At 37.5% G+C, this 13,798-nt stretch overlaps 1 protein-coding gene across 6 annotated transcripts in view; it reads right to left on the bottom strand.

Annotated features, from left to right (window-relative positions):
- The window catches only part of PECAM1 (platelet and endothelial cell adhesion molecule 1), a 124,672-nt gene that overhangs the window by 82,629 nt on the left and 28,245 nt on the right, over nucleotides 1–13,798 (bottom strand). For 3 of the 6 annotated variants that reach the window (XM_074224780.1, XM_074224781.1, XM_074224782.1), the window contains exons 1-3: nucleotides 10,239–10,529; nucleotides 10,128–10,154; nucleotides 599–892 (exon numbers count right to left, since the gene is read on the bottom strand). In XM_074224780.1, the coding sequence (XP_074080881.1) occupies nucleotides 599–892; nucleotides 10,128–10,154; nucleotides 10,239–10,272 (355 nt within the window). In that variant the 5' untranslated portion in view covers nucleotides 10,273–10,529. Of the gene's footprint in view, nucleotides 1–598; nucleotides 893–10,127; nucleotides 10,155–10,238; nucleotides 10,551–13,798 lie in introns of those variants that run through there. The other 3 variants (XM_074224779.1, XM_074224778.1, XM_074224777.1) reach the window with 2 other exon arrangements.

Here is a 13,798-nt window from a genome sequence, read left to right as displayed (position 1 = left end):
CCAAGTTCCTACTTTTGTTATTTATATCAGCCAGCAACTGAACCCCAGCATTTGGCATTGTATTAATAAGATCACATATCAAGAGTTGCAAGGGACTTCAGTAGGAAAGAGAATTAAGCATTGATAAATAGTGTCTATTCTGGACCAAGAACTATACTAAACCCTTTTTAATAAATATTGTCTCATTTTATCCTCACACATCTATGAGGTAGGTGCTATTATTATCCCCATTTTACAGTTAAGGAAACTTAGGCAAATAAAAGGGTCACTCAGCTAGTGAGTATCTGACGTTGAATTTGACCTATTTTTTGAACATCAATAGCCATCTACTCCAACCATCTCATTTTACAGATGAGGAAATTAAGGTTAAGTGGTATTGCCTGAGGTATAAGGATAGGAAGGCTTAGAGGTGAAATTTGAATCCAGGTCCTCCACCCCCAGAACTGTTGCTTTTCTAGTATATCAAATTATATCCAAACAGTTCAAAAATTTTTCTATCCTTTAAAGTCTCTGGCACAAAGTAACTAACTTTACATAAACAGGATTAGCAAATTAAGGCATCTGTTGATTTGGCAGCATCCCATGATATTGCACTTACCTTTTACTGAGACAGAGTAATCACTTGTGGTTTTCTCCTTGTTGTTCAGAATCACCTTGCATTTGTAATTCCCTCGGTCATATATCCGAGCAGCCTGAATAAAAAAGGTTTCTTCTTTATCCCAGGAGGTAACATTCTTGAGTAGAATATCATCCTTATAAAATAGTAACTGGTGCTGAGACCAAAGCTTCGAGGTAGTGATGATATCCACAAGGCATTTCAGAGTAAGGTTCTTCCCATTCTCTACCTCCCAGCCTGGCTCTGCTTTCATCTCAATCTTGTTGATAGTGAAAGCTGAATGTTGAGAGAGGAAAAAATCATTTCAGTAACCTTGACATTGTTTATTTGGGGAACTGACTCTCATTTAATCTAGTTATACTTTAGATCCCTTTCCCAGGGTCATTAAATCTGGAATCTTTGATAATCATCAAGTCACTCCCCACTTCTGAATTTCAGATTTCTTTTCTGGAAAAAAAAGGAGGTTGGATTAAATAACCATAAATACCCTTACCAGCTCTAAGTCTATGAATGCTCCTGCCCCAACCCCAGGCTTCTATTAATGTTAAGCTGAATCATCTATTGATGGAACATGTTTCATTTTGTTTTTACAGGATCTGTGACCAATACTAAAACAATAATTTTTTTTCTCTCCTTTCTTCAAGGTTACCCACAAGTATAATTTTGAGCAAGCCACCTCTCCTCTCCAGGCCTGTTTCCTCAATAATAAAATGTAGTTCCTTCCAGCTAAGCCTATACTCTAACATCATTTTTCTCTGGTTGATGTGGAAAATATAACCTTGTTCTGTCTTGATGATAGTGGCCCCGCCTTTCCTAAACTAATGATTCCACCAGGGTAGGGGATTTTCAGTATAGAAACTCTCCCCAACTGTGGAATAGCAAATCCTCTGTAACTGGAGAATTGCCTGAGAATTCTGAGAAGTTGAGTGATTCTCAATGATCACACATAGTATAAATCAGAGAAAAAGATTGAACTCTGGTCTTACTGACCTCAATTTCAAAATTTTAAAAACTGCCCCATGCTACCTCTCTAGTTTGCCTTAATTTAAATTAAAATTGGGTGGGTCTGCACTACAAACACAGAGACATTCTGATCATTTAATGCAAAGGTTTCAAAAAAGGAAGGGTTATCCAAATGAAAATAGGTTTGTATTCTGTTGTTACTCTTGTGTTTATGAGGTTTCGTGGAGTTTTGTTGGGGGAGGAATCACATTATTAGTCCTAATTAAAAGAACTTGGAGTCTGGAAAGGGAAAGTTGAGAGGAAAAAATGGTTGTATAGTTCAATACTTCAAGGATCCATGTTTTCCTCAGGGCCAGTATCTTCTCTATCAAGATAAATATCAACTTCTTTTCTAACTTAACAGATAGTCCTTGAAAGTTGCTATAACTGAAAACCACACTACCCTGTGGTATCTTATATCAGATGACAGGCATATATGGCCCATCACAGAGTTTGTATACAATCAAACAAAATAACCCACCCTTGACACAGAAACATAGACATCTTAGTGACAGTCTCTACAATTATCACTTCTTTCTTTCTGAGCTTCAATCTTTTCAGATTCTTTCTCTGCCTAATGCCTACAAGTATGACCATCTACTCCAAACATAAAAATCTTTCACCTGATCTGATCATCCTCTCAAGCTTCTGTTCTCTTTCTCCATTCTCTTTCTCAGAAAAACTACCAGAGGAAAAAAAATTATATTTATTGCCTTCATTTTCTCACTTTTAGACCCCTTACAATCTAGCTTTTATCTCTTCATTTCTCTTTACAAAAATACTAATGATCACTAAATTTCAAATTCTGCTAGCTTTTTTCTCAGTCTTCATCATTCTTGACCTCTCTGCAGCATTTGGGTCTGTTGTCCATTCTCTCCTTCTGAATATTTTCCCCTCTCTAGGGTTTTATTACATAATTCTCTCTTCATTCTTTACCTACTTGCCTGTCTTGTTCTCTTTTGATGGATTATCTTTCATATCATTCCTTCACTAAGTATAGGTGTTCTCTAAGGTTCTGTCCCCTCCACTCTTCTCTCTCTACTCTCATTTGCTGACTTCATCATATACAAAACGCTACATGTTCAAACCAAAACTTAAAATCATTCTCCACAAAATACTCTTTAAAACTTCTCCATTTCTCTTTAGGATATCATCCTTCCAATCATGGAAGTTCACCTTAGTGTCATCCTCAACTCCTCATTCACATTCATCCCATCTGTCTATGCAATTATTAAGTCTTACCATTTCTGTCTTCATGCCTCTATAATATTTATCCGACTCACACAGCCACTATTCTAGGTTGGGGATTCCTCATTCTTTACCTAGATTATTGAGGCAACTCCTAGTTGGTATCCCTGCCTCAAATCTCTCCCTACAGCAAGCCAACCTCAACTACATTGCCAAAATAATTTCAACCTCTTCAATCAACTCCATTGCTTCTTTGTTATTCCTAGGTTCAAGATAAGGGGCCAGTGATTTCACCAGGGGAAGAAACCTACAGGGAGTATTGTATTCAGTTCAGTCAGAAATTAAATAAGATAACTGGAAAGAGAAGAGCAATCAGGATGGTGAAAAAGGTGGCAGTACCTGTCATATAAGTGAAAAGGAGGGGAATCCATTTCTGATCCAATTGAAGAATTTCCAAAATAATTACCTGATAATGGAAATGAGCTTTCTTAGATGACTCATGAAGCTCTTTAATCAACCTAATTAAATATTAGTCATTGAGTAAAAGCAATTGAAGAATGTAAGAAATATTCCACATTGGTTAAAAGGCTATGAACCTTGGCCTAAGCAAAAAATCAAGCCAGCCCATGCCTTCCTGTAGCTGAATCCTTCAGCTATTGAGCTCACTCTGTCTTTTTTTCTATGCCTCTTGGAAAGGAAATCGAGGCATTCAGATGTGTTCTCCTTCCTCCCCTCCTCATCAGCAATGGCTTCTTGAAGCAGAAGCACAAGGAAGCTCATCTGTGAAATCAGGATGACTCTAAGTAAGTCTGGAGTTCACAGGGAGGCATTTCCACTCACGACAATAGACATCTTTCCTGCAACTTATTTTCAGAGAGATTCTTGGAAAGCTGTCTAGAACACTGAGAGGTTAAGTGACTTGCTTTCCATGGCCAGTCTGGATCGGAAGTAGGACTAGATGCAAGGCCAGGTCTCTATCCTTTAAGCTATGGCTCATATTATCTATTTGGTCAAATATAAATTCCTTTGTTTGGCATTCAAACTTCTTCATAACCTGGTAACTTGCTACCTACATTATTGAAAATGTAACCTGTCTTTCAAGCTCAGCCATCCCAAACATGCAAGATATAGAAACAGATATTTGGGGAAAACTTCAATGTCTAGAGGAGTAGAGGAAGGCAGGACTATTAGATGTTCCAAGACAAATTACACACACCACTATCCTTCCTGCACTTTATGGTTCAGACTCTGTCCTTCTTACTGTTTTTTTCACACATGATTTTCCATCTCAAGACTGTCCCCCATGCCAGAATATATTCCTACCTCATATTTTTAGTTCTCTAAGTTTCCTTCAAAATTCAGTTTTTCCTTCACTCCCAAATTACCTTATATTTATTTCACCTCTTTCTGTATATGTAAGCAGCCTGAGGTTAGGGATAGTTTCACCTTTGTCTTTGTATATTCAATCATTGGCATATAATAAGTAAATATTTGTTGGTTGATCAATTGACCTCTTTCCTAAATTGCATTATATATGAATGAGGAAATCCTCTAAGAAACTTAAACCAGGTAAGCTTAGAACAAATAAAATCAATAATTCAAAAGCATTTATTAACAATCTACTCAGATAAACCATGGTTATGGATCAAATATGGCAGGTCTACTTATGCATAGCCCACCATAAAAATGTAAGAATCATTTCATTCATAGGCATATAAAAGCAGGCATTGGACAGCATTTGGTTGGTCAACTCCTGGTCTAACAAATTCTAAGTACCTTGCTAGGAGTTTAGGTTAAAAATACAAGAATGAATACTCTTCTTTCAGGAAACTTACCTTTAATAGTAAACACACATATGAATGGGTGATTAAATAGAAAATGATAAATCATTTAGCAAGTAAGACCAAACACTATACTAAGTTCTAGAGATACAAATCCCAAAGTAAAGAAAGTCCCTGGAACAAACATTCTAATAGGGGAAAATAATATACATGGAAGAGCAGAGGTTGAGGAAGGATCCTTTGATCCAGAAAATTACAAGGATAGTAAATAGGAGCAGAGGGAAAACACTGCTACACAACATCCAGGAACAATGATCAAGATGATTTCATTTCATTTTAAAATTGGAGATCACAATGAGAGGCAGGCAGTTGTTAAGAGAATGGCTATAGAAATATATACAGAATAAAACCAAAGAGAATTAATGCTAAATTATAGCCAAGGTAGTAAGGGAGGAAAGGTGCTAGCAGCTAGGGAATCAGGTAAGGCTTCATAAAGAAGATTGTGCATAGCCTATTGGAGCAGGCATAACTGGTTCTTTGGGTATTCGCTGGGGAAAACTATTATGACAGCAGGGAATGAAGCTATGATTACACTTTAATAAGGTACAGAAAGTACAGAGACAAATATTGAAAAGGGATACGGAGGCAGATGATATGGGAATAATGATATGGTTATGAAGAAAGGTAGGTAATGAGGGGAAAGAAGATGGGGAAAGGGAGGGGCACAAATAATCTCTCGTGTAACCATGGATTAGAGTTGGGAGCACTCAAGCAACATGGACCTCTAAGAGATCGAAGAGCGCTCAGGAATTTGAGTTCTTAATTTTTAGAACTTGGGGGAGGGGGCAAAAACTTACGACTAACATATCCAAATCATCTCAAAGTTGCCAGAAAAACTTTAAAGTGAATATACCCAAATCATCTCAAATTATTAGCATCATTTGTTGTTCTGTTGGCCTTACTGCCAATGCCTGAGATCTATCTGAGATTTATAGAACATAGGACCAAAAGTTCCTATTAGTAGAGCCTAGGTGACCTCTTCTGTTGCAGCACATATTTACTAGGATATGATTTTTGGTTAACAAGTGATTATTTGATCTTTGAGACTTCTAGGTTCCTCTTTGCAATCTTCCTCCTATTGCTATCATATACTGGCTACTTATAAACTTATGAAAAGGTACTGGACTCTGAGGTCCTTTCTTAATCTCATTTGCAAGCATTCAAACTCTAATGCAGAGATCACAACTCCAGTGAGTTGGCTATGTTGTTCAAATGCAAAATGTATGTTTGCCTAAAAGACTATTTCCCGGAGAACTAACACAAGGGGATTGATCACATAAAGATCAGTAGAAGCAATTCAAGGAGTCTCTCTGAAGAACTTTAGGACTGATCATGAGACATGGAAGGTACTGCACAGGACTCTGCCCCCCCCCATCATGACTATGTGCTTTATGAGCAAAGAAAAAATTGCAGTAGCTCAAAAGAAATGTGAGATGCACAAATTTGGGGGTATCACCACATCAAATGTTCATATGGACTATTTGTGCCCAATCTATGATAGTCACTTATTGGTCTGATAAGTCACAGTTGGATACATTGGACCTTGACCTCAACATAATGATGTCATTTCTGGTCTCTTCAAGCACAATGGACCACAACCAACCAAATTATAAACATACTATTCTGATTGGGGAGGTGATAGGTGGGAGTGTAGGGAGAGGGAGGTAGGGGGACTAGAACAAGATACAATTATAACATACTAATAATAACAACAAATAACATTTATATAGTACGTTAAGGTCTGCAAAGTATTTTACAAATATTGTCTCATTTTATCCTCACAACAATCCTAGGAGGTAGGTGCTATTATCATGCTCATTTTTCAGATAAGAATATTGAGGGTGGCTGAGGTTAAATGACTTGCCCAGGGTCACATGGCTAGTAAGTGTTTGAAGCTGAATTTTAACTCAGATCATTTCCTGAGTCATCTAGCTAATTTTCATCAAGTATTTGAATGGCTAAAATACTTTTGTATTTGAAAAAAGAATGGGAAGTAATGGAAAGAAAAGAGGGGAACGTTTACCTGAGAAGAAAAGATGTAGAAGAGATGTGATAGCTTTTAGAATATGAGAGAAGGATTAGACTTTTGCTTGATCCCAGAGTAGTGGGTGAAAGTTTTAGAAGGTTAAAATAGGGTATCCAAAAAAATCTTAATGCATTTTACAACTTTAGTAATTATTAGTTTAATATCCTTAGGTATTAAAGGGCAGAGCAGTGGATAGAGTGCTGAATCTGAAGCCAAAGAAACACATCTTCTTGAGTTCAAATCTGGCCACAGATTTGGCCTTGTAACCTTGAGAAAGTCATTTAACCCTGTTTGCCTCAGGTTCCTCTTCTTTAAAATGAGTTGGAGAAGAAAATGGCAAACCACTCCAGTAAGGGGTCACAAAAAATAGGACACAACTGAAAAAATGACTAAGCAACAATATGCTATTAAAGCTTTTTGGGACATCTTGTATAAGAGAAAAATTTCTAATAATCAAATGGATTTAATTGGAATGGACTACCCTAATCACTACCCTTATCACTCACTGGAAGTTTTCAAGTAGAGAAACCATTTATAGATTATATAGATGAGATTCATGTTTTGGATAAGAATTGAATGACAGGACCTCTAAATCCATCACATCTCTGGGATTCAATGGTTCCCTAATCTATGGCTCTTTTCTCCTCTTCCTAGTTCTCAAGGAAAGTGGTGATGGAACTTTGTGACCTATGAGTGCAGAAGATCTTAGTCAACAGCTACAGCATTATCTTTACTTAAGAACCAAGCCAGTCTCTATAAACATTGGTATCACAGGGCTATGGCAAATATTTTCCTCTCTTTCTGGGTCCCATCTTTCTTTTCCTTTTTCTTCTATGGCTATTTGGCAACCTGATAGTGGGCCTGTTGCCATAACAGTGGGGACAGATTTCTAACTATTCCACTCTCTGCTGACCTCCTCCATTTTTCTATGACATCTATAACCCAACTTTCTGAATTTAAATGATATACCATGGAATTAGTCACTCAAATATGCATCTGGTCAATTCTGTTGGTTTAGAGTTGAATCTTATAAGGCTGTTTTTCAATCACCATGGGAAGCAATTAGTTTCCCTCACCTGTATGACCACAGACCATGTCCCTGCTCCTAGTCAGTCTCTCATTGGCTCATATAAGACAACTCACTGAGATGAATTCTGTGGAGCCAATCCAGTGGCTCTTCCTCTCCTCATTCCTGGGGAAAGTGGAATTCTCAACCATTTCCATGGACTGCAATCATTACAGAATATCAGAACTGGAAGAGGGTTTAGAGATCACCTCATTTAAGGAGGAAACTAAACATAAATGTGCATTGTTATTATTTAGTCATTTCAGTCATGTCTTGGGGGGATTTTCTTGGCAAAGATATAGAGTGATTTGTCATTTCCTTCTCCAGCTCATTTTACAGATGAAGAAATTGAGGCAGAGTTAAGTGACTTACCCAGGGTCATACAGCATTTAGGTATCTGAGACAGATTGGAATGCAAGTCTTCTTGTCTTGGAGTCTGGTTCTCTATCCATTGGATCACCTAGCTACTCTAACTGCTTTGTTGCTTAAACTGAAAGCAAACAGAACCAAGAGTCATGAGGAGTCTTAAATTCCTGGGAATTCTTACCAAATTTACCAAGACCATGCAAAATGATAGAATTTTAATTTGCTAAAAGATTTTCTGCCCTCATCAATCATCAAGCATTCACTGAGCATCTGCAGTGTGTAAGTGGTAAGCACTGAAGAAGTAAGGATAAAATAAAGACAGTCCCTGCCTCTAAGGAGCTTATATTCTGAAGGGAAGAGGAGAGATATAGGGAGAAGGGGACAAAGAGAACAAAGAGAGAGAGAGACAGAGAGAGAGAGAGAGAGAGAGAGAGACAGAAACAGACAGACAGAAAGGGAGGGAGGAAAGGAAAAAGAAAGAAGTATGTGTACATATAAATGTATACACACATATATAAGCATATATAAAATACAGATTTGAGGTAACTTTGGGGGAAAAGAAAAGCCTCATGCAAAAGGTGGTTCCTGAACCCAGACTTGAAAAAAAAACACACATTCTAAAAGATAAAGATGAAGAAGGATTGTATTCCAGGACTGGAGGAGGAATCCTTGAGAGGTGATTAGGACAGCTTATATTGTTCCCATTCTATGAATAAGGAAAGTGGATTGTAAAAACAGGAGACTTGCATTCTATTCCCTATGCTACCACTAATTCATTACATAACCTTGAAAATTTCACCTTTGTTCTCCAGGCCTTAATATCCTCATATGTCAAATAAAGATAATATTTGATTGATTTACCTTGCAAGGTTGTCAAATGGGTGAAAGTACTTTGGGAAGTATAAGAGCACTAAATGCTCACCTTTAAAATATACACATACACACACACACACACACACACACACACACACACACAGAACTAGAACTAGAAAAGATGTATAAAGTAATAGAGCTCAAACCTTTCATTTTACAGATGAGGAAACTGTAGCAAAGAGAAATGAACTGACTTGCTGACAATCATATAACTGATAATTGTCTGAGACAGGATTTGAAACCCAATTCTTCCTATCTTCCTGCTGTCTATTTCATTGCCTTCCCATAAGACACTCAAGCAATTTGAACTTAAAGGTCACGCTAACAGAAATATTTTCCACCCAATTTTTTAAGAGTTTCAATTTTACTTTTTCCCCATTCAGCAACAGAATGACCCTATTTAAAATTCTCCTTTTTTTATTCCCATGACTACTTAAGTATGTCAAACTCTTTCAAAATACTAAAAACAAACCCCTTATTTCTCATGTTTCATTAACCCAAACCAAATTTCCAAATATATAATTTTCACTTTGTCATGACTTCAAAGGCACACACAGACACACCCCTTATTCTCTCTAATCACAAATTGCTTGGTGTTGGCATCAAATATAAACCAAATCAATTATTTGTGAACGAGAAAAAAAATCACAGCAATAATTAATCACTTAAACTCTTCTGGTAGCTTGAAAAACCCTTTTGTGTGCTGAATGGGAATGAGATTAGCAGCAGAAAAAAATAAAGATAATGAGGTAGCTCATTTTTTCCAAACCAAATACCTGCCCACTTGGAATTAGAATTTTCAAGAGATATTGTATTAAACAAAAATTTTTATTTACATATGTGCTAATAGGATCATACTTTTAAATCTCTTTCCAATCTTCCAAAAGAGGAATTTCTGATCTTTTTCCATCCATTAAAATTGTCAATAAATCAGTTTAATTTCAATTTATAAAATTCTCAACTTGGCAATGAGATATGCAGAAAAAGAATGATCTGACTTCCTTCTGCCTCAGTTCCTTCATTTGTAAGATGTAAGGGTTAGACTACATAACCCCCAACCTCTCTTCAGCTCTGAATCTATGATCCTAGATAAAATCCTGGACTAGACAAAAAAAGGGAGGGGGGAAGATAGAAAATTCCACAACTTACAGTTTTCTTGACCTTTCAGTCTTGGACCTGAAAAAAAAAAAGAATTGTCACTATTTCAAAAGCTTCAAGCCTACAAAAATTTAAGGACTTAAGAGGAAAAAAAAAACTTACAGAACCAAAGCATCCCCAGAAGAGCCAGATACATCTTGAAGTATTAGTTGTCCAATCTAGAACCTGGATGTGCTCATTTGCTGAAGATTAAATCCAAACTGGGAAACTGGTAAAAAAAAAAAAGTGGTCTTCTAAAGGGAGAATAGATAAGCAAATTTTAAAAAGTTAAGATTCACCCTTGGAAAGTTTTCCCTCTTTGTGAATAGCAAACGGCCAGTGGCACTCACTGGTCAGGTAATAGCTGCCATTACTGGAAACTGGAAACAATGAGTTTCTGGCCGGGATTGATAGCTACTCAGGAAATGACTGGCCTTTTCCTGAGGGGCTGCTGAACTAATTTTCTTTTGTTTAGTTTCTTAAAGTATATTTGAAAACAAAAAACACAAATGACATTTGTCTTGGCACACCTGTCAATCTTCCTTCTGGCTTTCCTCCTCCCTTCCCTCTCCCTCAATTTTCTAATGAAGGGACCTTTCAATCTCTTTCTACCTCTGCCCAAGGAGATTTCTCCCCTAACTCACAAAAAAAAGATATTTCTTCCCCTTTACTATTCTCATTTTAAAGTGGGCATAAATCTAGATAAAAATTTTTCATTACTGCTAAGCCCTTGGAAAGGCGGGGGCAAAGTTTTACTTTGTTTTTTCCAGAATCATCAGGATTTGCTCATCAATCATAGTATAGCATTTATATAACCTCCTCACAATTTAAAGAGTACTTTCAATCCTGGAAGATTCATTGTTATCACCATTTTACAGAGGAGGCTGAGGCTGAGGCTAAGGAAGGTACCCAAGGATGGCAGGGATAGAACTCAAATTCAAGATCTTTTGACTTTTCCACTCTGCCACCCTACCAAGGAGACAAAGCTATGATAGGTCGGGGTAATGGAAGTGGGTGTTGGGAGGGGCTGGTAGGATATGTGACTGACCAAAATGTTCCAGCCCCAGAAGAGCTCAACTGATGAGATATAAAAGACTAAGTTAAATGGAAAGGTGCACCTTCTAGTTTTAAGTTTTGGTTCACCTGTTTTAAGGATTAGTTCTATTTCTTTCCCCTGTAGCTCCTTCCTAGTAACTGTTAAGAGATTTTTGCACTTTAGGTTAAAGGGTTAAAACCTCTGAACCAAAAGCTGGACCAAATTCTAGACCTTTGATTTTACTTAGGGCAAATATAGAGATATAAAAATGATCTGGCTCTAGACCTAGAGTCTAGGAAACAATTCACCACACCTGATAGTCTATTCTACTGTACTCCTAATATTCAAACCCAACTGAAGTTTGGTTAAAAAGCAATTGAAGAGCTAAGAATAATATTTAACCCATTTCTGATCGGTTTTCCCTCCCATTCTACACTCCAGTTCCCCATCCAACCAAAATATATAAAGAAAAAAAGGATTTTTGAATTTTCAAAAGATTAAAGTCCCAGAATAATGCAAGGAATGCTGGTTTTCAGAGGAAATTTTCAGGACCAGTGAAATAAGGCAATTTGGGGAGTTTTTGAGTAGATTGGGAATAAACAGACTGACCTGCCATAGATTCAAAGTAAACTTCTAAACCTTATGTCATTTTTTGACTAGTTGAAAAAAGAAAAAAAAACTTTAGAATTCCATTGAAATATAATCTCTTATTTCAAAAATAAACGTTGAAGCTTGAAAATAAAAACAGAAAAGAGGTTTCCTGGTACAATGAAGACTGTTTTAAAGTGCTGGAGAACTTATCAGCACACAGCAGTGATAACTTGCTCTGATGTCCACAGTCAAGGGAACATAAAAAAAATCTAAACCTCCCTGCTCCGTTTCCCCCTTTTTCTACATCTCTGTTTCCCTTCTCAGCTTATACAACTTGATGTTTACTGTATTCGTTGATTTTTGTGTGTATCTTATGATCTCAATTTGTCTATATATGCCTATATGATGGGGGGGGGGCTTTGTTTCTTGCTGTGACTATCTGCTTTGTCACTCTCTGAAATTTGACTGAAATACAGAATATGTAAAAGAGGGGTGGTAGGCAGGGATGCATTGTTGTGCATCTTTTTTGGGAGAGAGACAATACATTCAAATGTACCATCTTAGGGTTGTCAAGGAGATCTGGACAGTGGAGATGGCTGCCTGTTGGTTTTGGCAGAAATCACAGCTGCATTTCCCTCCTCAATCTCCCCAGGGATTTGCCCTAAACTAGGGACCAATTGAAGAGTTCTGATGTGAGTCATAGATTCATTCTCCTAGACCAAAGGATGGAAGGTCCCTGGAGAATGCCTTAACACTAAACTGTGTGTCTGTGTGTCTGTGTGTGTCTGTGTGTGTACCTTGGAATATGGGGGGAAGGTGTTGAGTAACTGAGCTGAAGTATGTTCTGGGAAACGGGAAATTCTAGTTTAAATTTAGTGCCAGACTTTAGTGCCAGAGCTGTGCAGTAGGTATATTGGACTGGACGCCATATCACTAAAACCAACCTCCCAGACTTTACACTCATAGGAGAGTGATTCTATTTCAATTTTTTCTTTTCTTCTCTTCTCCACTGTCATTCTTCAGAATCTCTGTGTGTACTCTTATTTTCTGAAACATCTTTTGTTCTTAAAAGTTTCTTACCTTTCTGTACATAACACAAACTACCTTGGTCCCCACTGCCTAAAATTCAGGTAGGTATGTTACATTTTACTCTACCCTTTGAGTTCTCTGGTATCATTAAAGATTTGGGGAGGTCTTAAGTTCTCTGCCATTCTTTCCAATCCCCAGTGATTGTGTTCCTCCTCCCCCAAGTATAGGGAGTATTCTCCTATACTCCATTTCTATTAGCTACAAACAGATTAGAAATTAGAAATATTTACTTCAGAAAGTATTATTCACAAATATACAAAGATGTTACCAAACAAATGGAAGCATAGTGCCCTCTGACTCTGGGGAGGGGAAGAGGATGAGGTTCATAGTCTAGCTTGGTTCCCTTAGAGTACAGTTCCAATTCCAAGTCCCAAACCCAGCTTGGGCTCCAGTCTAAGGCAACTTGGCTTCTCAGAGTCTCTATGTCATCCTGGTTGCCTGTGCCACTCTACCTATAATCCTAGACCCACAGCTCAGCTATGGTTCAAACTACCAGTCCCATGTGGATCACCTCTAGTACCTGAGCCTGAAGAATTCAAATAGCACAGAACAAACACCATCAAGTTCATTTCTCAGAACTGATGCTAAAAGAGAGGAAGGAGGGAAAACACATTTCTTCCCCCTCACTGATTAAATTCATGATATCCAGGTCAGTAAATTAGACATGCCGAAAAAGGCATATTCAAGAGAACTAGTCATGTTCATAGAAGTCTAGATTGTATTTCTGTTTATGTTATCATTTAAATATAATATGAAGATAATGTAATAAAACTAATAAATATGAAAAGACCAACCCTAACATGCATGTTAAGGATAGGAGGTGTGTTGGGGGCGGCTAGGTGGCACAGTGGATAGAGCAGCGGCCCTGGAGTCAGGAGTACCTGAGTTCAAATCCAGCCTCAGACACTTAATAATTACCTAGCTGTGTGTCCTTGGGCAAGCCACTTAACCCCATTGCCTTGCAAAA

The sequence above is a fragment of the Macrotis lagotis genome, chromosome 2 (genome assembly GCF_037893015.1).
Source record: "Macrotis lagotis isolate mMagLag1 chromosome 2, bilby.v1.9.chrom.fasta, whole genome shotgun sequence".
Lineage (NCBI taxonomy): Eukaryota > Metazoa > Chordata > Mammalia > Peramelemorphia > Peramelidae > Macrotis > Macrotis lagotis.
The sequence above is the reverse complement of the archived record's forward strand: the minus strand, read 5'-3'. Positions and strand labels throughout refer to the sequence as shown.